This window comes from Sapajus apella, unplaced genomic scaffold, assembly GCF_009761245.1.
Source record: "Sapajus apella isolate SASKATOON/1434 unplaced genomic scaffold, GSC_monkey_1.0 scaffold109, whole genome shotgun sequence".
Taxonomy (NCBI): domain Eukaryota; kingdom Metazoa; phylum Chordata; class Mammalia; order Primates; family Cebidae; genus Sapajus; species Sapajus apella.
The window spans coordinates 1,660,959-1,685,504 of NW_022437049.1; the positions used below are offsets into that span (position 1 = coordinate 1,660,959).

Consider the following 24,546-nt stretch of genomic DNA (forward strand, 5'->3'; position numbering starts at 1 on the left):
TGAGACTGAGTCTTGCTCTATCACCCAGGCTGGAGTGCAGTGGTGCGATCCTGGCTCACTGAAACCTCCGCCTCCTGGGTTCAAGTGATTCTTCTGCCTCAGCCTCCCAAGTAGCTGGGCTTACAGGTGTGCACCACCATGCCTGGCTAATTTTTGTATTTTTAATAGAGACAGGGTTTTACCATATTGACCAGGCTGGTCTCAAACTCCTGACCTTGTGATCTGCCCGCCTTGGTCTCCCAAAGTGCTGGGATTACAGGAGTGAGCCACTGCACCCAGAGGCTACTGTGTTTAATAAACTCTTAGAGCATGTGTCCTGTGTCTGAAGGATTGTGCAAATATCAATGCACATTGTCAGCACAACCACCCTTTGAGGTAGGTGCTATTATGTCCGCATCTTAAAGGTGAGGGAACTGAGGCAGAGAGCAGTTCTGTAATTTGCCCAGGTTTATACAACAAGTCAGAGGCAAAGCCAGGGCCTGAATGCAGGCAGGCTGCTGTAGATTCCAGGCGTGGACAATTCCCCTTCTTTCTCTCTCTGCCCAGCCCCTTGGGACCTCTCTTGGCAGCCTGTGACCCAGCTGCAGCCCCTGCCCCTGAAGCCCAACTCTGACCATCCACCTTCCAAACTTAGAGATGGCCCCCATTAGCCAGAACCAAGTTCCTACCCTTCCCCCTACCATGGACTTCCAGAGTCCTCTAAAACCTGGCCCAACCTAACTTTCCAAAATCTCCACCTGCAACTCCATCCTCACTGGCCATCCACCCGGCATCTCCATCAACTGGACCTCCGCACTCTCTGACCGTGCCTGGGCCTTCCCTGCTGGACTGTCCTTTCTCCAGAAACCCCCTGGGCTGCGGGTCCCAGATCTGCTCTTAGCAGACTGGTCAGGGTCAGGCTGGTTTTCCTCAGTTTACTCTGGCACTTTTATGCCTGAGGACCAGGAGCAAGAAGTCTTTTCTATCCACCAGTCAGGACGACCGTGGCTACTCAGTCCTTGCCCTTGGACTGCCTTGACTGTCACCCCCTCCCCAACCCCTCACATTGCTCCTTTGCATCCCCAGGGAGCAGAGCCGCTCTGGCTTTGGAAGGAGTGGACTCCAGCTCCCAGGACCTCTCCCTACCCGTGGTCAACTCATTGGAAGCCTGGAGCTACTGAAACTGGACCATTAAAATATTACTCACGAGTTCTAGAAATATGACAGTGTTTGGTTTGTAATATTTATCTAGCACCCCACACCCTGACCCCACCAAGTCCAGAAATATAGCACTGTGGTTAAGATTGTGGGCTCTCCCCAGCTTCCTACTTTCTAGCTGTGTGACCTGGGGCAAGTTACTTCACTTCTTCCTGCCTGTTTCATCAGCTATAAAATGAGGACAATAATGTCACTGTCTGCCCCATAGAATTGTGTTGATGATTGAATCAGTGGATCTGTGTTGTTAGAATAGGGCCTTGGACATAGAAAGCACCAAACGTGTCATTCATTATCCTGGTAGTGGTTGTTATTCTTGTTAGAAAAGAGAACTGGGGCCAAGAGAGGTGTGTCCTCTAAGCCAGTGTCACACAGCTAACAGCCACAGGTTGGAGTGGAGCCTGGTGACCTGCCTCTCCCCAGGATCTGCTCTTTACTCTGCCTCTGCCTCTCCTTGGTGCACGTTGCCAGGCAGTGGGCACTCAGCGACTAAAGTACCCAGGTGCTTCCCTACCCCACCCTGTGCCCTGTAGGCTCTGCCAGCACTGGCCCGGCCCACCCTGTCAGCTGCCACCTCACCTCCCCTACTGAGCAGAGCCATGTTTTTTTTTTTTTTTTTTTTTGCTCTGTCGCCCAGGCTGGAGTGCAGTGATGCAATTTCAGCTCACTGCAACCTCCACCTCACCAGATTCAAGCAATTCTCCTGCTTTAGCCTTCCAAATAGCTGGGATTACAGACATACACCACCATGCCTGGCTCATTTTTTTGTATTTTTAGTAGAGACAGGGTTTCACCATGTTGGCCAGGCTGGTCTCAAACTCCTGACCTCAGGTGATCCTCCTGCCTAGGCCTTGGCCTCCCAACCTGCTGGGATTACAGGCATAAACCACCATTCCCAGCCAACCAAGGCCATCTGTAAGAGGCTTGCCTCAGTTTCCCACCAAAAGAAATGGGCTGATGGGGCTGAGAGCCTCCCACTGTGCTTTCCTCTCATCACCCTCGCCTTCCCTCAGGTCATACTCAGCACAAGAAGGGAGCTCAGCGCGCCTTCTGGGAACAGAGGTCCAGCAAGTGGCACTAGGGCCGAGGACCCGACACCTGCCTGCTCATCCCCCAGCTCAGAAACACTTGCCAGGGCCCCTAACCCACAGCAAAAATCAGAATATTCACTTCCAGTGGAGCCCAATACCATGTGCAGGAAGCCAGGCAGAGTCAGAAGAGCAGGACATGGTCCCTGCCTGCCTCCAGGGATGAGCTGTGGACACAGGCCATAAACATGGAGACGTTTACTTTCAATGCACAAAAAGGTCCTGGGACAGACAGGGCAGTCCTCGTGGGCCAGGGTGACCAGGACCGTTTCCTGAAAGAGGCACACACAAGCTCCCCAAGAACCAAGAGAAGATGGGTCGAGGCAAAGATGAGTGCAGAGGGGGTTCCTGCAGGGGAATAGCGTGGGTGCTCACAGGGAGAAAGAAAGGAGCAGGGCAGGTGGCAGCACAGTGCCCAGGGTGCCCCGGGATTCTTCTCAAGCCTTGAGGCTCCCCAGAGGACAAGCAGAGGAATCCAAACCCTTGTAAATGCCCCCAAAGGGGCTACAGACCCGAGGTCATCTGGAAGAGGCTGAACCTGCCACAGGAACCCTACAGATGCCAGAGGAGGTAGCTTCTGCATTTACGTCTCCTGGGTTCCTGCGCAGACGGCGAGAGCACCATGCCCGAAGTCCTGACTTGCCACTGCTGCCATTCCCGGAGTGAGTGATGACAGCAGCAGGAGCAGGATCAACTTATTGAGCCTTGCTCTGTGTCAGAACCCAATGCAATAGCCTTTATCATCATTATTCCCCCATTTCACAAATAGAGAAACCAAGGCATGGACAGTAAGTGTCTTGCCCAGGGGCCCATGCTAGAAAGTGACTGGGTCCAGAGTCTGGCTGGGTCCAGAGGCTGGCTCTCCCTGCTTCTGCCAGGGGTGTTTCTTCATCTTTAAACAGCGCAGTGCAAGTCCTTGCCTGTGAGCATGGAGTGAGCATCGGGGCTTAATGGAGATGGGAGCAGCACACCCAGGACTCGCCCCCTCCACCGGTTTATCACTCAGCATCCTGGAGAGCTGCTTTGGTGGTTTTGACCATTACATATTTTAAATTATTTTTATTCCTAGTCAAATATTTAATTTTTTACCCATAATGGACAGTTGGTTAAAGGCAGGAAGCATTAAAGAACACTGATATTAAAAGGCTGGTTCATGAGGAACACGTAAGTGGTAATAACTCTGCACATATGCCTCAGGGTGCTCTGCCCAGATCTGCAAGTCTCATTCATCTGGTCGGAGTTCTCATGCGGCAGCGCCTGCAGTTTGCAGAGCTTCGCAGCCCACGGCTGGAGACAGACAGAGCCTGACACCCATCCGACTCTGTGTCCACGGGGAGTCAGGGCCCTCCTCACTCAGGTTGTGCAATTTGGGCAGAGGTACTTCCTAAAAACTCTCGGATCTCAGCATTTAGAAACAAAGAAGAATGTCTCAGAAACAAACTGGCTTTTATTTTTTTAGAAAAACATAAAATTCGAGAATTCCAAACAGTGGGCTATGAAATCAGTTTTTGCTTTTTGTTTCTTTTTATGCCTTATATAGTCAAACTTTAGCCTGCAGTTTAGCGTGTACTGATGCCAAAGCCACAATGTAATGGTAATCTGTCGTTCTGAAACGTCTTTGTAGAAAATCATGCTTTTGCTTTTATAACTCGTTTACAACAAATGAAGAATGCATCACTTGATAATTGGCAGAAGGCTAAATCTTGCCTTTATTCATAAATGTTAGTAAAGATTGGGTTGAACACACAAACCTTGGAATTCACTTCCAATAACATATCAGTCTAACAACTGTATTTGACATAAAATAACTTCTTTATCGGGTACTACCAAAAATAACAAAATATTTTTTAAACACTTAAGAGGGTGTTTGCAAGATAAAATATTATGGTGAGAGGAATTCTCAAGTCCCAAAGGATCGAGCAAGATTCAGCTGCAGCAGCCCTCTAAACTGCCTGAAGGTAAAAAGAAGCATAATGAGATTCCATCCTTTTTCCCTCATGTTGAGGGGCTAGGTCTCCTGATAAGTGCCTTACAGGCCCACCCCAGAGAGCAGGAGCTTACCTTGAGAAATTTGACCACAGGTACTTTCCAAAAGGGCTGACTGACTTGCTGATGGTGAGCACTGGTGCACAGGCCCTCCCAGGTTCCCCAAGATGTGGCGGGGTTTGGCCGCCCTTCAGACTGTGCCCAGACAGTCAAGTGCCATTGAAAACTCTATTGGGCCGGGCGCGGTTGGCTCAAGCCTGTAATCCCAGCACTTTGGGAGGCCGAGGCGGGTGGATCACGAGGTCGAGAGATCGAGACCATCCTGGTCAACATGGTGAAACCCCGTCTCTACTAAAAATACAAAACATTAGCTGGGCATGGTGGCGTGTGCCTGTAATCCCAGCTACTCAGGAGGCTGAGGCAGGAGAATTGCCTGAACCCAGGAGGTGGAGGTTGCGGTGAGCTGAGATCGCGCCATTGCACTCCAGCCTGGGTAACAAGAGTGAAACTCTGTCTCAAAAAAAAAAAAAAAAAGAAAAAAAAAAAAGAAAACTCTATTGGTTCCAAGTACACAGACGCACAACCAACTCTGTGTTCGATGCTGGTGATGCCATCCTACGGAGAGGGGTCTCTGCAGTGTCACCTCCTGCTAGGTGCAGCGGACTCCCTTGTGCCAGTTTTACTGTATTTCATTTGGTCTGCCCGGCGCGTAAGAAATTGACTTAAGAGAAATTGCTACCAAGCCTTTGTTGAGCCTGGTGCTTCTTCTAGAGTGGCCTCTCCACTTCCCCCCTTTTAACTAAATCCTACTTATTTCTAAAAACTTTTGATTCTGACAAAATTTCAGACTCTCAGAAAAGTTGCGGGACAGTACAAAAAATTCTCATCGGTCCTTCACCCAGTGTTCTGTGATGTTAACATTTTATCCTTCTCTCTCTCGTATATATTTTTTTTCTGACCCGTCGAGAGTAAGTTGCCAAACGGATGCCCTTTTACTGCTAAATACTTCACAGTATGTGTCTTTAAAACAAAATCATTTTTTTCATAACCATAATACAATTCTCAAAATCAGGAAGCTGACATAGACACAATACTGAAATTGAGTCTATAGACCTTACATTTCTCCAGCGATTGATCCTAGACTGTGGGGTGTATTCAACAGCAATTCTTAAGTCTCTATATTTCATGACATTGGCCTTTTTTTAAAGAGTGACTAGTTATTTTGGTAGAAGGTCCCTCAACGTCTGTTTCTCCGGCCTTTCTTCATGATTGGACTCGGGTTATACATACTGCGGTGATGTGACCTTCCCAGTGCACCATGTCAGAAGGTACACGCCATTCTTTAATCCCCCGCCTGGTGATGTTAACTGTGATTACCTGGCTAAAGTGGTGTCTGCCAAGTTTCTCCACTATAAAGTTACAAGTTTTTCCTTTGTAATTAAGAAATAACTTTGGGGAGATATTTTGAGGCTACGCCAATGTTCTGTTTTTCTTCCAACCTTCACCCACTGGCTTCCATTGATGATTCTTGCTTGAAACAATTATTCTTATGGTGGTTGCCAAGTGATTTTCTAATTCCATCATTCCTTCTAAATGTACTAGTTGTCTTTCATCATAAGGGAAAGTCTTTCATTGACTTTTAGCTCACTGCTCTTAGCCTCAGGACCCTAGCACTTGGGAACTAGGAGAGCGGGTCCTTGTCCCAGAATACACAGGCTGACTCCTAACTGAGTAGTGTTTAATGTGAAGGTTATCAACACCCTGCTACAAGGTCTCTTGTATTTTGGAAGATTCTAGACCAAGAAAGTGTGTGCTGGGAAGCCATGTCCCAAGATGGCTGGGCTGGGGGTTCTGCTGCGCATAAAGCCTTGAGGAGTCCTCTCCGCGATAAGATCTCGCCACAGCCCATCAGTTCCACCAGCCCTGGCTGAAAAAACGTGGCCCAGGGGAGGCCCTACTCCAGCTAACTCCATTTCACATTTCCTTTCCTTCCAAGGATGGAAAAACAACCCTTCAGGGACAAGTGAACCTGTCAGTAGTGAAGTCGTGAGTGGAGGAGGCAGTCCCAGAAGGGTGGCTGGGCTGAGAGGGCTAACAGAGTGAGAAGGCTAGCGGCCTTCTCTGCCAAGAGCCTGGAAGCTCCACACCCACGAAGCCCAGCCAGCTCTGCTGCGTCCCATCTTTGCTTCGTGTAGGGGCCTTTCCCCAAGAAGGCCTGGCGTCCCCTCCCAGGGCCAGCCCAAGGCAGGAGGAATGTGGACAAGGTTTATCATCACCCTGTGGTCAGCACTTTTAGCTCAGCTGTCGCCTGCTTTCCAGCCCCCAGGCACAAACACGACACCTGCCTACTCTTGGAGGTGCCCCAGGCTCCACACTTTCCCTCTTGAAAAGTATCTCTCGGCCGGGCACGATGGCTCACACCTGTAATCCCAGCACTTTGGGAGGCTGAGACTGGTGGATCACAAGGTCAAGAGATGGAGACCATCCTGGCCAACATGGTGAAACCCCATCTCTACTAAAAATACAAAAATTAGCCAGGCATGATGGCATGCGCCTGTAGTCCAAGCTACTCAGGAGGCTGAGGCAGGAGAATCACTTGAACCCAGGAGGCGGAGGTTGCAGTGAGCCAAGATCACACCACTGGCAACAAAGGAAGACTCTGTCTCTTTAAAAAAAAAAAAAAAAAAAAAGTGTCTCTCCTGTGCTGCATTTCTCTAGGACCCTCATGTTTGGGACACCAGGGTCACAGCTTGCTGGCCTAATGAGGTACTCCATGCATACTGATTGAAGCGTGTGGGGAGGGTCTTGATGGGTGGGGAAGATGAGGCGCAGGGACAAGCAAATGCAGCGCTATGATGGTGGCACCGCCTCTCTAACTCTTACCTGGTAGACAGATAAGAGGGCCAGGCTGGCCTGGAGGAGTCAGGAATAAGATGAGATGGAGCATTGTCACCAAAGGTTTCAGGTCAGAGCATGGCAAGACGATAGTCATGGCCGCAAAGCAGGATGGATGGAGGAGAGGGGCCTAGTGTGGTGTGGTCTCTTCATCCAGAAACAGAGATTTGGAAGGCCTGGGTCACAAATGCCGAGTCCAGCCCCCTGGTCCCTGACCCAGGGTAGAGCTGAGTTCCTCTGCAGTCTTAGGGGGATTCTCCCATCTCCAGTACTTATCTGTCTCCATCATCCCACCTCCAACCACTGCTGGTGTCTCTACTCTTCTTCTTCAGGGCATTCCTCTCCGTCCTGTGGGTTCTTCCATTACCTCACCTCCTCCAGGAAGCCCTCCCTAACCTTACCCCAAGAACTCACCAGACCCCATGTCTTGCTCCATGCTGTGGTATATGGTTCTTTGAGTAGACATAGCAATCTTGCCGCTAGATTTTAAGATCCCCAAGGGCAGGAACCATATGTTACGCTGCTTTGTGGCTACCTGAGCCCCTACGCATAACAAATACACCAGAGTTTGATCAGATTTTAGGGTTACAAAGGAAGACTCGAAAGGTGGTATGTGATTCAACTCAGATCTCAGGGGAGAGGCCAGCCTAAGAAGCAATATTCTTCACTTGTTGGATCAAATATGGTTTTCAGTGAATGGAGAATAAACTATGGTGGGTGAGGAAGCTATTGGTCGGCCAGCTTGCCAACCAGTACTGAGACTCCGGCGCCCCATCTCCTGCCCTAGCAAGCTCCCCAGTGTGTTCCTGGCTAAGACACTTGGGAAACCCCAGTAGGCAGGTCTGCATGGAGGGCCTCTAGCCAGAAGTAGAGAGGTGCGCTGGGCAGGGGAAGGGCCTGCACTGGAACCAGCAGGGTGGCGGCCCACACGCAGTTCAGGCTGCCGAGGCCTGTTCATTGTCCCAGGGAAGCTCCTGACACCTTGGAGTCCTGGGGTCACTACTTGGTTTCATGCTCAGGCCTCCAGTGAAACACTTTATTCAGAAAGTCTAGGAGAGGAGGAAACCGGCTTGTTTAAGAGGATTTCGTGGCCAGGGGCTGCGGCTCATGCCTGTAATCTCGGCACTCTGAGAGGCTAAGGTAGAAAGATTGCTTCAGCCCAGGAGTTCAAGATCAGCATTGGCAACATAGGAAAACTCCCGTCTCTACAAAAATTAAAGAAAAAGAAAATTAGCCAGTCATGGTGGCACAAACCTGTAGTCCTAGCTACTTGGGAGGCTGAGGCAGAAGGATCACTTGAGCCCTGGAAGTCAAGGCTGCATGAACTATGATCACCCCACTGCACTCCAGCCTGGGCAACAGAGCAAAACCCAAAACCCTGACTCTAGGAAATCATCATAATAATAATTTAACAAAAAAAAGATTTTTGTCCTCATCAGCTGTCACCCCATCAATGGCCGAAGTAATGGAGAAAGCAGCCCCTTCCACCAGTCCCAAGATGGGCTTTGATGAATTAAAATGCCTAATCTTTTGCATTTCTCAGTTATTCCTGCTAGATTGTTTTAACTAGCAGTGAGAACGTTTTTCTGAAAGAGCACAGATGGGGCCCTCTCTTGGAGTGAAAGAGCCCAGGCATGAGATGGGGGTTCGGGCCCTGGTCCTGGGCGGGCTTGCTGCTCGATCGCTCCCAAGGGGAAAAGTCTCCCCTGGATTACTGTGAGGATCAAGGGAATATGTGTGTCCCCAGAAGGTGGGGGCCACTCCGTGTTAAATCTGAGTACCATGGTGACTTGGGACGGATGGAGGGAGGGAGGGAGGGATAAATGATTTAAGTATCACTACGCCTTTACTCCACCTTCACTGCAGCCCTGACAGTGGAAGGAAAGCCAGAAGCCTGGAGGTGTGGGACAGCATGGAACACTGGAGGCAGGCCCATTCCTGGGAAAGCACCTCCCGGACATCAGCCCTCCCCGCCCTCACAGCCACCACGTACATAGCTGTTGTGAGGGCCATCTGATTGATAGATAACAGGGAGGTTAAGTGACTTGTCCAAGACCTCCCCGCTGTACCAGGGCAAAACCAGCATATGAACCCAAGGGTGCCCCACTTTCAAGTTGTCACCACATCAGGCTGCCTCTCCAGATGAGAACTCCTTAGAGGGCTGCTGAGGTCCAGGAGGGCTTCCTGGATGAGGTGCTGGTTGCAGAATGGGCAATAGCTAACTGGTGAGGGATAGGGCACTGCTGGCCAGTGATCGGATGCCTCCCATGACAGGAAGCGCATCACGTCCCCAGACAGACCCGTCTGCTGCGGGGCAGCGCTCCCCACAAGAAAGTTCCCTCGTTAAGTGAGCCCAGGCTGCATCTCCGGGCCTTCCCCCACTGACTCCTCCCCACCTTTCTTTTCTCAGGCAGGCTCTATGATCGGTCACACCTGGGATGTTAAAGAACTTTGAGGCGACTTTCTCTCTATGTGCCTTCCCCTTGGTCCTTGCTTTTCTAGTTTAAGGGCTGTTCCAGCACACCGAGATGGTGAGACTGAAATAGCCAAGGAGAAGGGCGACCTACGGGAGGGCCACTTCCAGGCCAATCAACTTGTGGGGGAGTGAGACGGCAGAGGGCCAGCTAAGACCCATTGGCCAGGGTACTGAAGCCAGCTGCGGTGGACTCTAATGGCCAGGCTTTGCGCTGGGGGTAGAGAAAGTCACTGAAGGTGGACCCCAGGCTGTGAGGACCCTGTTGCAATATTTCCCTGGAGATGGTGGTAGTGAGTGTTGGTTGATGAAGTTTCGTGGTGGGAAGCTATGCCCAAAGCTCAGCCCTTAGAGGCCAAAGTTAGAACAGGAGTTAGAAGCCAGACATCCTGGGGTCTCTTCCTTGACCTAACCTTTGAAGTAGCCTCAGTTTTCCCATCTGTACTATGGGTACACAGTGTAATCCCTTCCTCTGCGTAGCTGGAGGACTCATGCACCATTGCTTGGAAAACCCACAGCATAATAATATTACAAACAAGCACTAATATAGGACTTATATAAAGTCCTTTAAAACTCATAAGACTCTATGAGATGGGTTTCCTATTTGTTCCCATTTTACAAGGGAAGGAGCTAAGGCACAGAGCAGTTAAGGAATTTGCCCAAAGTTGCACAGCTAAAAGTGCAGTGTCAGGATTTGAACTCTGGGGATCTGGCTCCAAAGTCCATACTTCAAACTCCCACGAACTACTGTGAAGCTCGGGGGATGCCCAGAGCCGCCAGCAGGCTGCAGTGAGGGTCTACGGCCAGATCTGGGAGACGGCAGGGCTTGGCAGGCCGAGCGGAAGGGCGAGGGCCTTCCCCTGGAAACACTCCACGAGGTTCACGCGGAGCCTGGCGACTCCCCAGGGCAGCCGCCTGCTCTTCCCATGACATCACGCTGCCTCAGAACTTTGGAGGCTGAGGATTCTTGGAATGCCGGATTCACCCTGGAACAAAAATAATACCTCGTATTTATAACGTATTTTTGTTCCCCGCAGGCTGCCCCTGGCTTCATGTCGTTGTAGCCTCAAACTAGCCTTGTGATCCAGGCAGGAGTCCTGTCGGTGGGAGGCCACCCTGAGAAACACCTTGAGTTGGGGCTGGCCTCCCATTCTGCAGGTGGGAATACTGAGCCACGGGGAGTTGAGTGGTTGGGCAAAGCTGCCCAGCAAATTGGTTCTGAGCAACGTGGGCCGAGAGCCCTGGCTTTCCAGTGGGGTTTAGAGGAGGGCCTCAGAAATGTGTCCGCAGTTGAGTGAAGCTCAGAACTCCATAGAATATCCCCAAGAAAGCCTTTTTCCCTCAGCCTTCTGTGCGCTTTCCTCCCTTCCCCACGGGGCCGCAGTGAAGCCAGAGGGGCCGCCCCAGAAACAACCCCCCAGCCCAGCCCCACAGGCCCCAGCCACAGGAACCAGCAGACTGTGGTGGGAAAGGGCTGCTCCCAGCGCAGATGGAAACCGAGGGCTGCAGTGGCTTCTGTGGTTTTCCCCAGACGCAGTGGAGCCAAGGCTGGCTGGCCGGATCTCCAGCCCTCTCTCCAGAGCCCTCCCAGGCACTCCCCTCCCCAGCCCCAGCCTCCCCATTCCCCGCGGGCCCTGGCTCAGCCCTCCACCTTTGCTTCTGCACGTCTGGCCCCTACTTCTACACCACACGCTGCCAAAGGACAGCCCACGGCTCCCTCCCTGCTGACTTTGGCTGAGGACTGTGGTCCTCTGAATTTGGGTTTAGTGGCTCAGCAATGCTGTGCAGGTTGCCCTGCCCCCTCGGAGCCCTCAGTGTGGCGGCTGAGGGCACACATTCGGGGGCCATACTACCTAAGTTCAAACCCAGGCTCTTGCTAAGTGCAAGCAGTGTGGCCTTGGGCAAGTTTCTTACCCTTTCTGTGCCTCTGTAAAATGGGGTGAACAATAGTGGCTCTCTTGGGGTTAAACAAGTCATGCCTGGCACACTACCTGCTTCCTACGTGTTAGCTATGAACCATTCTTCTGCGTCCCTGTGATCTGAGTTTGATTCCTGTGGCCTCAGGGCCACCCTCGGGGTGGGGCCAGCTTCCCGGGTATGTGCACTGCCCGAGTCCAGGCCCTGCTCTTGGCTTATGCTCTGATGTGGCTGCCTTGACTTTCTCAACAGCTTTGGAACCAGGGGCCCACATTTTCATCTTGCACAGGGCTCCACTCGTTATGTGGACGGTCCTGCCTCCAGGCCAAGGTAGGACACAGGCCCGTGCTGCTCTCTGCTTTCTTTCCATCATGACTCTTGTCCTGGGATGAAGCTGGAGGTGTGTTTCTGTAATTAATGGCTTCATGTCTGTCTCTCCAAATGGACCCTAAGCTTCATGAAAGCAGCAGCCCTGTGTGTTGTAGTCATTGCTGCCTCCCCGCGCCAGACTGCAAGGGAGATGTAGAGAAGGTTCTGCCTCATCTGAAGGAAGTGGATGCTCTGGGAGCAGTTCGGAGGCACACACAGGACACTCTGGTGGCAGAGATGTGGGTGTGATGTAGAGTGTTCCAGACTGTCATCATCTCAGAGACATCATGGTATTGGCTGGAGGGCTCAGGCGGGACCCTGGGAGCTGGGGAAGGCTCCCGCTCAGGTCTGGACCTAAAGGTCAGGTCTGGATGGGATTAGGGGAGTGCTGAGGGACTCCCTAGGGACAGCTGAATAGCTCTGTCACACACACACCCCGCCTCCACCTCAGCTTCTCTCAGAGGGCTGCAGGAGCTATGTGGCCTCAGGCGATCCCACTGACATCTCTGATTAACCTCTGGGCAGAGCAGAGTCTCAGCGTGTGTTTAGTTAATGAAACAACAATGAACCAGCCTGTCTCCACATCATTCATTGTTCATTCATTCATTCTACAGTTGGTGAGAAAAGTCTTTGCCTGTAGGGTACAGAGGTACCAATCAGACCTTTCATCTATTCCAGAGCATCCATTTGGCCAGGTAAACGTGTGATTTCTAAAGCTTTTAGTCCATGCAGTGATACCACATGTCTTACATGAACTTTTGTCTAGGCTGGCAAAGACCTCAATCTTAAATTGTTTTCTATCCAACTCTGAGCAAAGAGAGCCATAGAATCTACTGGAGTGGGAGAGTCTGCAGCTTGGCTAACTGCCCATGGTGGCAGGAGCGGCCCTGACGCATGCTGGCCCTCTCCTCTCAGGGTTGTTGGGAGGGCGTGCTCAGGAAGCAGCCGGTACAGTGCTGCTGTTGCCGCCACGATGCTAATGATGGTCCTGGCAATTACAGGGCCAATGAGTTGCCTAAGCTGTGTAGCGACGTCCCCAGTTCTCCAAAGAGCACTGAGATCTCCAATAAGTAATTGTTAAATCCAATCATATAGCGTGTTACAGCAGAAACACAGAGCTGCATTCCTGTGAAGGCCTTGCCACTCACTAGCTGGGCGACCCTAGAAGAACAAAGCAACCTCCCTGGACCTTGGTTTTCTCATCCGTCACGCTATAACTCATGTAATCTCACAACTGCCCCTGCGGTGGGGACCGGCACAGCTAGAAACAGAGACACAGAGAGGTGAGATCACCCAGCCCACGCAACTGTGAGTGGCAGCCAGGCTCTGTGCAGGCTCCAGACAGACCGGCAAGGAGTGTCCTGCAGGGGACACCCATCATCCGATTCAGCCCAGCACACATCATGAGTGCTCCGTTAGTACAGGTCACTGCGATCCTTATCTCCGAGTGTTCACCAGCCAATACCATGATGTCCTTTGGTTGACTCCCTCAAGAGGGAAGAAAACTCCCCTCCCCTATACTTTTCCTTTTTAAGCTTCCCCATCATTCTGCAAACTGGGGTAGGTGTGGTGACTTTTTTCCTGGGTTCTATACGCTATTGCTCAGCCAAGCACCCCCCTGAGCTGCAGAGAAGCTTCTGGTGCCCATGCCTCCTAGCCTCACTGCAACTCTTGTGTTGTCCGGGGTGGCTGGGCCAGGGCAGGCAGAGCTCATTCAGGGCATGTGTAGGTGGGCAGGGGTGGAGGTGCCGACACTGGTAATAAGCAGTCATCACTTTTCGTGAAGGCAAGAAATATGAGCCCATGCATAGTTTTCAAGCCATTTGCCCTAGGAATTTTGCTTTCAGAAATTTTTAAGCAGACCTACAAATTATGTGGTAAAGTGTCCGACATGGAGAGAACCATAATAAGTCAGTGGCCCTCAGAATATCTAGTTGGGAATGATTATGAAATAAAAAATGAACAGAGGGACATTTGTTTCCATTTGGACTACTGTGAAAATGATTTTTTTTAAAAAACACAATTTGAAGTTATTCTCCCTACACCCACCTCCCAAAATGCAGCTGTGGTGTTCCGAGAACACTTTTGTTTTTTTGTATAAAAGAGAGCAGTCTTAGAGTAAAACAAGACATCTGATTTCAGAACCCAAAGAAGAAAGAATAAACTAAATGAACGATGGAAAAAGCATAAGCTGACAATTTCCATTCTCCAAAAAAAAGCATTATTGTCCTAACAGCAGGTGTTGCCAGTAGCACAAATGGAATATTAATCTTATCTCCTGGGCTGTTCTTCCTCACCCGAAGACTTCCCCAGAAATAGGCAGAGAGATGGGCTTTTGCCCTTCTTGCTTGCAGGCCTGCAAAACTGGGTGTCCAGTTTGACTCCCGACCCAGGATCCACATTTCCATGTGTCTGAGACCAACTGCAGCCTCCTTGCCGGGCTGCTGGGAGCAAAATAGGCTCATCCCTGGCCCAGCCAAACCCCAAACCCACAGGTTTCATGGGGAGCAGCCAGCTGGCCCCCGAACGAAGGTATTGATGAAACCCAGTGCCAGCAAACACAGAAGAGAGAGGAGCTGGTTTTGGCTGGCCCAGCTGACAACCGCTGACAAATATTTGTGAATGGTCAGAGCAGCGAAGCCTGGGTCTCCATTGTTGGGGAACGAGGCCCAGCCCCAAGTCTGTTCCGGTGCCCTTAGCGGCCCTCTTGGCTTCATCTCAGGCAAAGAACTTGGACCTCGTGCAGTTGTTACCACCGAGGCCTCAGTGGCCATTCAGCCCTTTCTCTCCATTAGTACAGGTCACTGCGGTCCTTGTCCCTGAGTGTTTATCAGCCAAGGAGGCTGGATCTAAAGGCGAACAGGAGATAGATGGGAGGTAGCTGCAAGGCGCTGTGATTAGTTCCAGGCTTGGCCCACTCCTGGAACCTCTGGCAGGCCCTCTGCTGTGGGAGTGCCCCTCACAGAGCCTCAGTTGTCTGTCAAATGGGAAGACAGGTTCTTGGCCTGCCTGCACACACCGGCCAGTCCCAGCAATCACTTGCCCTGAGAACTAAGCAAGGCCTTGTGCAGGAAGAAGGAAAAGGGAGCATAGAGGGACAGTCTTAGTGCCTCTTCCTCCAGTGACATCTGGGCTCTTCCCCGCCCTCCCAGGGTCCACCCAGCTGATTCTATCCGCCATTGAGCTCCGTATCAAGACCTCCTACTTTCGAACCTGTTAGTCTTGCCCACCCAATTAGGAGGGAACACTTGAGGTGGACTCCCTGGCTTCCCCTGCTACCTATGGAGAGCTTTTCACATGTACAGAGGAGCCGCCACCCAGGAAGAGTGAGTCTAAGAACCTCCACTATGCCAAGTGGCCTGGGGCACTCTTGGCCATCGCTGGCTGGCTCCAAGCTCTTTCCAACCAGGAAGACATGGAATTCCAGGTCCCTGCAGATTTCCAGGAATGAACAGCAGAAGCCCTGCAGGAGCCAGCTGATTTCTTTCTGGAGCCCCTGACCACCAACTGTGTAGCAATTACTGCCTTCCCCTCCAGGTAGACAGAAGCTGTTTTCTTTCCGGGGGCGGGGGGCGGTGGGCGGAAGAGTACACTAGGTCGAGAGAGGGAAATCCCTGATATGACAAGTGGGAAACCAGGCCGTTTCAAGACGGATGTTGGGAAGGGCTTGGTCAACCATCCTTTGGGGATGTTTCTTGGGCCATAGCTGCAGGCGCCACAAAAATTCTAAATAAGGATGACAGAAGTTGTGAGAATCAATCATTATCTGCCAGGGAATTTCCAAGGTTCCTCTCTGGGCTTAAAAATAACTCACATTTAAAGAACAATGAAAATGGAAGGAGCAATTAGCTGAAAGTAATTGAGAAATTAAAGGAGGGAAAATTCTCAAAAAGTCAGAGGTACACGGCACCCTGCGGAGGTCTGTGAGCCACAGTTTCTTCTGTGTTTTCCAGTGGGGCTTGGCTCACACTCTGCAGAATGAGGCTGCAGCCCTCTGCACTGACTCAGGCATCTGGGGCTGGGTCGGGCTGGGCAATCAGAAGGCCAGTTGTTAGAGTCGCTGGGAGGAACCTGACTCAAGGGCCTCATTTTTCTGATGGGGCCCAACTCTTCTCCAGGGGCTGGTGCTGAGAGCGCCTACCCTGCCATATGGAGTCAAACTGCCAGGGAGAAGGGGGTGTATTTGGGAATGGAGGGGCTGCCTCACCCACCCAGGTGTCAGGCCAGCAGTGCCCTTGCCCAGAAATGTAAATCAGAACCCAACAAGATTGAACTTTGACACCAAAGATGAAAGATGCCACGCAGGCCTCCTGAGAAATGGCCCAGGGCATGCCTAGTCAGCAGGATTCAGTTGAGGTTACCAGACTTATAGATATTTCATGATGACTCTGAAATTACTGAAGTAAACACAGACAACCCCAAACCTTAGACACTGTATATAAAAACAAACCTAAGAAGACTTCAGACAGACAGGCCAGGGACCTTAGGAGCTGAAGAATGGCACACTGGTGAGTTCCTGGATTTTCCTCTTGGCTCAGGTATCCCAGACTTGGAGCTAAAGAAACTGGAGACCCTAGGCTGGGGACAGTGGCTCATGCCTATAATCCCAGCATTTTGGGAAGCCAAGGCAGGTGGATCACCTGAGGTGAGGAGTTCGAGACCAGCCTGACCAACATGGAGAAATCCCGTCTCTACTAAAAATACAGAATTAGCCAGACGTGGTGGTGCATGCCTGTAATTCCAGCTACTCTGGAGGCTGAGGCAGGAGAATCGCTTGAACCTGGGAGGCAGAAGTTGCAGTGAGCCATAATTGAGCCATTGCACTCCAGCCTGGAAAACAAGAACAAAACTCCATCTCAAAAAAAAAAAAAGAAAGAAAACGGAGACCCAGAAACACCATGAGGCCCGAGAAGACAAACAGAGCCCCAACAAAAGCCCGCTCATTCTAGCTAGAGCACCAGGAAAGGGGCAGCCTAGCAGGACAGAAAACACGAGGCGATAGTCCTTTCCTCCAGCCAAACACCCCTGCAGGAACTGTGGTCCCACCCCCACCTAGCACTCCAGCAGAGGCCCAATGAGGGGCCTAGATTGTGACGAGGTACCCAGCCCCCCACCAGGGTGGTGTCAAGGGACCAACTGTCATCCCCATTGGGGATAATGAGCCACTAAGCTTTTCAATGGCTGCTTTTCAATTTAAAAAAAAAAAAAAAATTATTAATTTTAATGAGAAATAATAATGCATTTAATCCCAACCCAGGATAACCCCCATTTTTCACAGATAAAAATGTATCAAGTGATTAACATTGAATTTATGTAAGCAATAAGTTGTAAGTAAATAAATACAATTTGTTCATAACATGCAATGCAGTGAAGGGCTGTGGTACCCGAGACAGGTCATGGAGGAGGTACAGGCTTATTCTTTAGAAGTTAACATCTTTCTGCAAAATCTTTCCACCCTTTTACAACCTTTGAGGGATTCCTGCTTATCTTGTGCTCCAACTGCACTTGCAGTAAAGTTGCAGCATGGAAAACACCCTGAGGGGAAGATGGAGTTTGAACATAGCAGTGCTGTGCGTGATAGGAAGCAGCCTTCAAGCCAGCCAGAAGGGTCCTGAGAATGCCCCTCATCACTCCTTCACCTGCCTTTTGGCCACAACTCAAAACATTTGGAGCTTGTTCCTGGCGCACAACTCATACCTGTTCCCTGTTCTCAGAAAGTATCGCAGATGAGCCTGTCTTGACCTACACCCATCATGTTAAATATTCCTTCGTATCTGTTTGCTAGGCTTGCTACAGCAAAGTCCCACAGACTGGGCTTCTTAAACAACAGGCGTTTTATTTTCTGACACCTCTGGAAGCTGGAAGTCCAAGATGAAGGTGTCCGTGGGGCTGGTTTCTCCTTGGCTTGTAGACTGTTGCCTTCTCGCTGCGTCTCCATGTGGTCTTTCTTCTGGGCGTGCAGCCTCTCTGGTGTCGTGTTGATGTTTCCTCTTGTTATAAAGCCACTAGCCAGATCGCATTAGGGCCCACCACAACAGCCTCGTTTAATTTAATCACCCCTTTAAAGGTGATTCGTCACATCTTATCTCCAACTGCAGTCACATTCTGAAGTATTGGGGGTTAGGGCTTCAACATATGAAGTTTTCGGGGGTGGGAGGGGACACAATTTAGCCCATAAAAACTTCCTATAGCATATTTAGTTTGTTGGTGGGGTGACAATGACAACGTTCAAAAAAATTTGTTTGACAGGGATATAACTTTTCGAAAAGCATCATGGTGAACGGTCATTCTAGGAAGGTGCTTGTGAGAAGCAGGTCTGTGTGCAGCTTTGCTGGGACATGCGTAGAATATGTCTGGAAGATTCACACACGTGGGATGGCTGCTTCCAAAGGCCGTCAGTGATAACAGAGTCACGCAGGAGACTTCACTGTATCTGCTGCTGGATCTTTTTAATTTCGCTCCACATGTGTGCATTCACACATATTCTAATAAGTGAATAAAGTACTGATTTTAAGCGGAGGGTTGGCTTCGGTCCTCTGCAGTAGCAAGGACCTGTCTGGCTGTTCTGTGCTGTGTCCCCAGGCGTGTAGAAGGTGCTCAGGAAGCGTTTGTTGGAAGAATGAATACATGGACAAAGCAATGACTTCCTGTTCTGGCGTCTGGGCATAGGGACTCTGACCGGCCCGCCCAGTGATTGCCCTCTCTGTCTCTCCCCTTCCGTTTGCAGGCGGCAGCAGAGACCTCCGGGGGGGAACAAGCCCCAGCAGCATGGTGACCACCAGCCAGGCAGTGCCAAACACAACAGGGACCACCAGAAATCCTACCAGGGGGGCTCAGCACCCCACCCCTCAGGGAGGCCCACTCACCATGGCTACAGCCAGAACCGGCGCTGGCACCACGGCAACACGAAGCACCCGCCGGGCGACAAGGGAGAGGCAGGCGCACACCGCAATGCCAAAGAGACCGTGACCATCGAGAGCCCAAAACTAGAGGACACTGCAGGGGACACCACCGGGCATGGCGGCCTCGAGGCCCCCCGCAGCCCTGACGCCCTGGCCCCGGTGGCTTCCGAGCGGCTGCCTCCACAGCAGCCAGGGGGACCAGAGGTTGAGACAAAACGTAAAGACAGTATTCTTCCCGAGCGCATCGGGGAGCGGCCCAAAATTACCCTGCTCCAGTCTTCCAAAGACAGACTGCGGCGAAGGCTAAAGGAAAAGGTACCGGTAATTGAATTTTTGTTGTTCTCTTGCACCAGGGACGACAGCAAGAGGTAGGCACTTTGGTAGGTGGGCGCAGAGCAGAGCCTTGTGGGTTTGAGGGTCTGGGGAGCTGCATGCAGGGAAGCAGAGGTTTCGGTGACTGTGGGGACCCACCACGCTGGTCCACTGCTGCCAGCAGGTAGGGCCGTCGTGAGCCCCTCCAGCACGCTAGTGCTTTTCACTTTCCAGCCTCCAAGAGGCCCAGGGTAGGCATTTGGCACCAGCCCCCAGCCCAAGGGAGTGGGGGGAAGAGGCGCATGCCTGGGAGTGATGGGGGGGTCGGTGTGCAGGGAGGATTTTCTAGGGTTAGAAGTCATTTGTGTGGAAGGGCATTTGGGGAAACGTGGGGCTTATGAAATAAGGACTGAAGCTTTTCTGCAGGTGAGTACCATCCAGGCAGAGGTCTCTGCCAGGATGGGGAGCAGAGGTGAGTTGCAGAGTGCGGGAGGGCTGACTACAGCCTTCCTCTTTCCCCACTTCATCTCCCAGTGGCCAGGGAACGCTCTGCAGTGCAGACCGTAAGGCAGCTCCATTCTCAGCATCACGTGGGTGCCCGCCTGTGCCAGCATGAACCCAAGAGTGGGGCCTCCTTACATTTGCTTCCATGAGCCTCTTTCTGCACCCTGGCCCTGGCCTGGCCCACAGCTTCAAGTGGAGATGACCCTAAACCCCCAGAAGAGGGATGGGGATTTGTCCTTGAAGCATTAACTCCATGGTGCTCACTCCAGCACCACCACCCCCACCCCACTGCCCAGCAAGGGCACAGGTAAGGTCACCCTGGAGAGGAACTGTCCCAGGAAAGGCCAGCTTGCCCACAGCCATCCCCACACAGCAGCAGAGCCTGCAGAGTCTTCCTCCTGGGGCTTCCGCAGAGCTCCACGTTCTGGGCTTCTCCTCCATCCTCCCTTCTGCCATCTATCCTCAAGCTCTTGCCCCAGAGGCCAGGCTCAAGGTCCATACTCAGGCAGGATAAGGTAGGTCAGACCTCTTCTTGGATCTACTTTTGAAGATGAGATGCTGCTCCTAGTATCCTCCCCACCAAGTCCTCTAGAGTGCTGCCAAATGTAACTGCAGGGCAGCGGAGTGGAAACAGCACGGGCTTCAGAGCACAGCTGAGCAGGCTCGGACCTCCCTCTGCCTTTGACTGGCTGGGTGGTCTTGGGAAAGTCACCTAACCTCCTTGAGCCCCAGTTCACTCATCTGTAAAATGAGTATAATACTACGCACCTTGCCGCAAGACTGTGAAGGTTAAATGAGATAACGTGTGCAGATGTGTTCTTGTGGGTAGTTCCTATTCTATATGCAGACTGCTATTCTGCCTTGAGGCCCTGATGGTCTGGAGAGATGGGGGTATGGGGGAAGAAGCTCTACAGAGAAGGTAGAGCTGTAGTACCTATAGATCAGTTTCAAGGACTCCACTCAGGTGAGGACTCCTGAACTCCTGGACCAAGAAGACATGGCCTTAGGCTCAGGCTGGGTCACTCCTCGCTCCGCCAGCTGCTCACTCTGAAAAAGGGTAAATCCTAGGTGGCCCCCAGCCACATCCTAAACAAGATTTTCATCAGGGAGAGCAACACTTTCTTTCTCCCTCTCGAGAGACAGGTAAAGAGTGAGATGTCTATTGGGGTGGAGAGCTATGTCCTGTTAACTTCACCCAGGGATTCAGGGTAGCCTTCCCTGAAGAGGTGGATGGGTTTGAGGAGATGGACGAGGACACCCTATTCCTTCACCCCAGATTCAGTGCTTTCTTAAGACTCGGTTCTCAAGAGAGAGACTAGCTGCCCTCGGAACTGGATCCACCAAGGAAGGTCTCAAGGAAAGCTATAGATCTTCCCGTCTAACGTTGTCGTGTTACCTATGAGGAAACTGAGGCCCAGAGAGTGAAAGCACTTACCCAGAGCCACACAGGTAGAGGCAGAGAGTGGGATCAAGAGCCTCGGTCTGTACCTCCGAGCCCAGAGCTTCTGTTGTCAAAGACAGAAGAACAAGCGTGGATCTCATGTCACGACCTGACCCTGCCCTTCCAAGCCAATCTCACTCCACACAGTTAAGTTGCTCCCATTCTTGGCCACCAAGAGTCGGTACAATAAAAAGACATTTTTTTCTTTTTCAAGCCCCTGGCCTGGTCCCAGTTGCAGTGAGACCTCATAAGGCTGTAGGGCTTTTTACTTGTCATATCCCCCCTAGAAGCACAAACTGTTTTAGTGGCACATGGGAGGATTTCTTGGTGTGTGGCATGTGTCTACAGAAGACCAGCATAGCCTCCATAGGACAAAAAGCCAGGGCTGTCCCCACAGGGAGCCCTATGCCCAGAGAACAAGTCATCCTCGGGCATTTGGAGCTGAGGGGATGGGGGACAAGGTGACCACTGCCCGAGCCGCCTCTCGCCACCACTGCAGGCATTTGGGGTCTGACCTGCCTTCCTGACCAAGTCTTCCTGCCCTCATTTTCTCTTTGGCCCGATTTCATATTTGTTATCTTATTTCCTCCTTCTAAGTTCCAGTCAGTCATTTCTAGCGTAAGACGTCTGATGGACAAATAACCAAAAAAAGCCAATGTATATGAAAATCCTGGGAAGGAGCTGGAGTCCAAAAGCAGAATCAGCCCTGGAGGTCACAGGGGCCAAGAAAACAGGCAACAAGGAGTTTTGGGGGCAGGAGGGGTCTTTGGTGGAGGTTCCCAGAGGGACCAGCCTTCAGGCCCAGAAAAGTCGGCCTGATCCTGCTTTCGGGAGGTGGCCACCCTCTGTCCACCAGGCCACCCCCGCACAGAGACCTCGGCTTCACTGAGGCACGTTCATTTGTCTCCGACACCCCCAGGATGAAGTGGCCGTGGAGACAACCACCCCCCAGCAGAACAAGATGGACAAGCTGATCGAGATCCTGAACAGCATGCGGAACAACAGCAGCGACGTGGACGCGAAGCTCACCACCTTCATGGAGGAGGCCCAGAACTCCACCAACTCCGAGGAGATGCTGGGCGAGATCGTGCGCACCATCTACCAGAAGGCCGTGTCCGACCGCAGCTTCGCCTTCACCGCCGCCAAGCTCTGCGACAAGATGGCGCTCTTCATGGTGGAGGGGACCAAGTTCCGGAGCCTGCTTCTCAACATGCTACAGGTAACCGGCCGCTGCCACGCCCCCTGCCCCTCTGTGTGCGGTGAGTTATTCCTAGCAAGAAGGCTGTGAGTTCTGGCCACAGCTGGACTTTTCCCAAGTTCCGCCCTTGCCCGATTAATTATAGAAAATACAAAGGCAGTCGAGGGGCCAGGAACGAGTGGCTGGATTTGTGTGTGTTTATGTGTGGGCTCCCTGGTTACGATGGACCAATATAATTTTATAGGTCTTTATGTTTAACCAGCTTTCCCCTTTCTATTTTCACGATCAGAGGCTGGCTCTCGGTCTCAGCCTGGCTCTGTGCTTTGACCTCTCCACGTCCAAGCGGATATGAACTTGCTGTGGACTTTTCTTTTCCTCCTTCTCCCCAGGGCCAGGTCCTTAGACCTTTGCAGCAGTGCAGTTGGTCATTGCTGGTAGTGAGATGGGTTCGAGCAAAGCCACGCAGGAGCAGAAAAGGGACAGTCTGTCTGCCAACGCACTAGGGCTTCTGGGCAGAGGGAAGGCATGATGACGCAAGACTCTCATTCCTTGGTCTTTCCCTCTCAATGTCCCTTCACCTCTGAGAGTGTAACCCCACCCCTGATCATTGCTTCCTCCGTGGAGAAGCATCCAGTGGTTCTGTCAGCGTGACTGTGTAATAGGAGTGGGTGTGTGCACTTGGACTGAGCTCAGCAACGTTTCCTCTCACAAGTACCTATTTGTCTGTGCAGGCAGTAGCAAATGAGCAGGTGGCCCCAAAACTGGTGGCATCAGCGAGGGATCGCAGGGTCATGGGATGGTGGCCACACCAGGTCCCAGGACTGTCCTTGGAGACTCTTGGCTGGGGGAGAGCTGTTTCTCTTTTGCTCCTGTTTTGTATTTTAGGGACTAGTTGAGACACAAAGTGAGCTGCCGGCCCAGGTGAGATAAAACGGTAGTTTGCAAGTTATGACGTAGAATGGCAGGCAACAGGGCTGTCTTAACTAGGGTGACCATAAGATAGATCATCTGAACTGCAACACTTGTGAGAGTCAGAGGGGGTTCAGGTCACAATTATGCCTAGACAGCAGGTGTAAACAAGAGCATAGGGCCACCTCTGCATGCGGCAGGCAGGGCTCCATCCCCACCCGCCCTCTCCTCGCCATGTGAGTTGCACTCACTGCAACATGAGCCCTCCCTGGCCAGCCTGAGCTGCTTGTCTCCTGCTCCAGGCCCTGATCAGGTTCCCATTCCTGGATCGCCCGTGCTCCCCCGGTGACGAATTCCCGCATTACCTGAAGGATTTGCACATCGGGCATGTTCCTCGCGGGCCGGAATGTCCTGGGAGCCCATGGAGAATGGCAGGCAGGGAGAAGCCTGTCTGCCACAGAGCACCCGGCACAGGGGAGTCAGGGACAGCATCAGCCTATGGTCTTGGCTTTGGGTTTTGTTTTTCCAAAAAGGGCCAGGATGGGGCAAGAGTTCTAGACAATGGCTGCCAGCTCCAAGTAACCCAGGCAGACACCGTGGCAGACAGGCACCCAGGGCAAGGGGCACTTGGGGAGGGCAGCTGGCTGCAGGCCCACCCCAGACCAGGCATTTCTTCCAACCTGCCACGGTTAGGGTGGCCTCACCCACAAGTGTCCAGTGGGCCATCCATCCTGGGGAACACAAAGTGGGCCCTCCAACCCCTGCCCTCACCTCTCCATCAACCTCAAAGTGCCCTGGCTTAGGACAGGCTCCAGATGTCCCAGCAGGAAGGAAACTTGTTTGGCTGCGTTTAACTCGACCAAGTCCTCTGCATTCCCCAGCTAAGAGCTTCTTGTGAGATTAGTGTGCTGAGAGACAGTTTGGCAAACACTATAGTGGGAAAAAAACACAAAATTGAAGGCTGGGAAGCGAGGACTCTAGACCTGGTTCAGTCGTCATCAGCTGGAGCTTGGCCTCTGTAGTTCCCTCTGGGAAGTGCAAACCGCAGCCCTCAGCAGTGCTCCCTCGATTTTGCGCTGCTGGCGATGAGCCGGGGCCTCAGGAAGGGGCACAAGGGACTGTGTGAGCCTTTCCCTTTCTCATGCTCCCCAGGCCTTGCCACTGGTAGGAAACTGTCCTGGGTCCCTCTAAATCCCTCACCCCATATTGGGGCTCACTGGTAGGTCTGTCGTGAGTGATGGAGGCTTTGGGACCAGCCCAAGAGATCCAGCCCTGCAGGTGCCACCTTGTCTCTGGGGCAGAGAACTGACACTCCACTTCCTGCTCCCCACCCCCAACCAGCCAGGCTGCGTCTCCCA

The 24,546-nt window shown here is 52.0% G+C and overlaps 1 protein-coding gene across 9 annotated transcripts in view; it reads left to right on the forward strand.

Moving 5' to 3' along the window:
* The window catches only part of CTIF (cap binding complex dependent translation initiation factor), a 323,679-nt gene that overhangs the window by 197,525 nt on the left and 101,608 nt on the right, over positions 1-24,546 (forward strand). For 8 of the 9 annotated variants that reach the window (XM_032259411.1, XM_032259409.1, XM_032259417.1 and 5 more), the window contains 2 exons: positions 18,650-19,145; positions 22,001-22,300. In XM_032259411.1, the coding sequence (XP_032115302.1) occupies positions 18,650-19,145; positions 22,001-22,300 (796 nt within the window). The remainder of the gene's footprint in view (positions 1-18,649; positions 19,146-22,000; positions 22,301-24,546) is intronic. The other variant, XM_032259415.1, reaches the window with a different exon arrangement.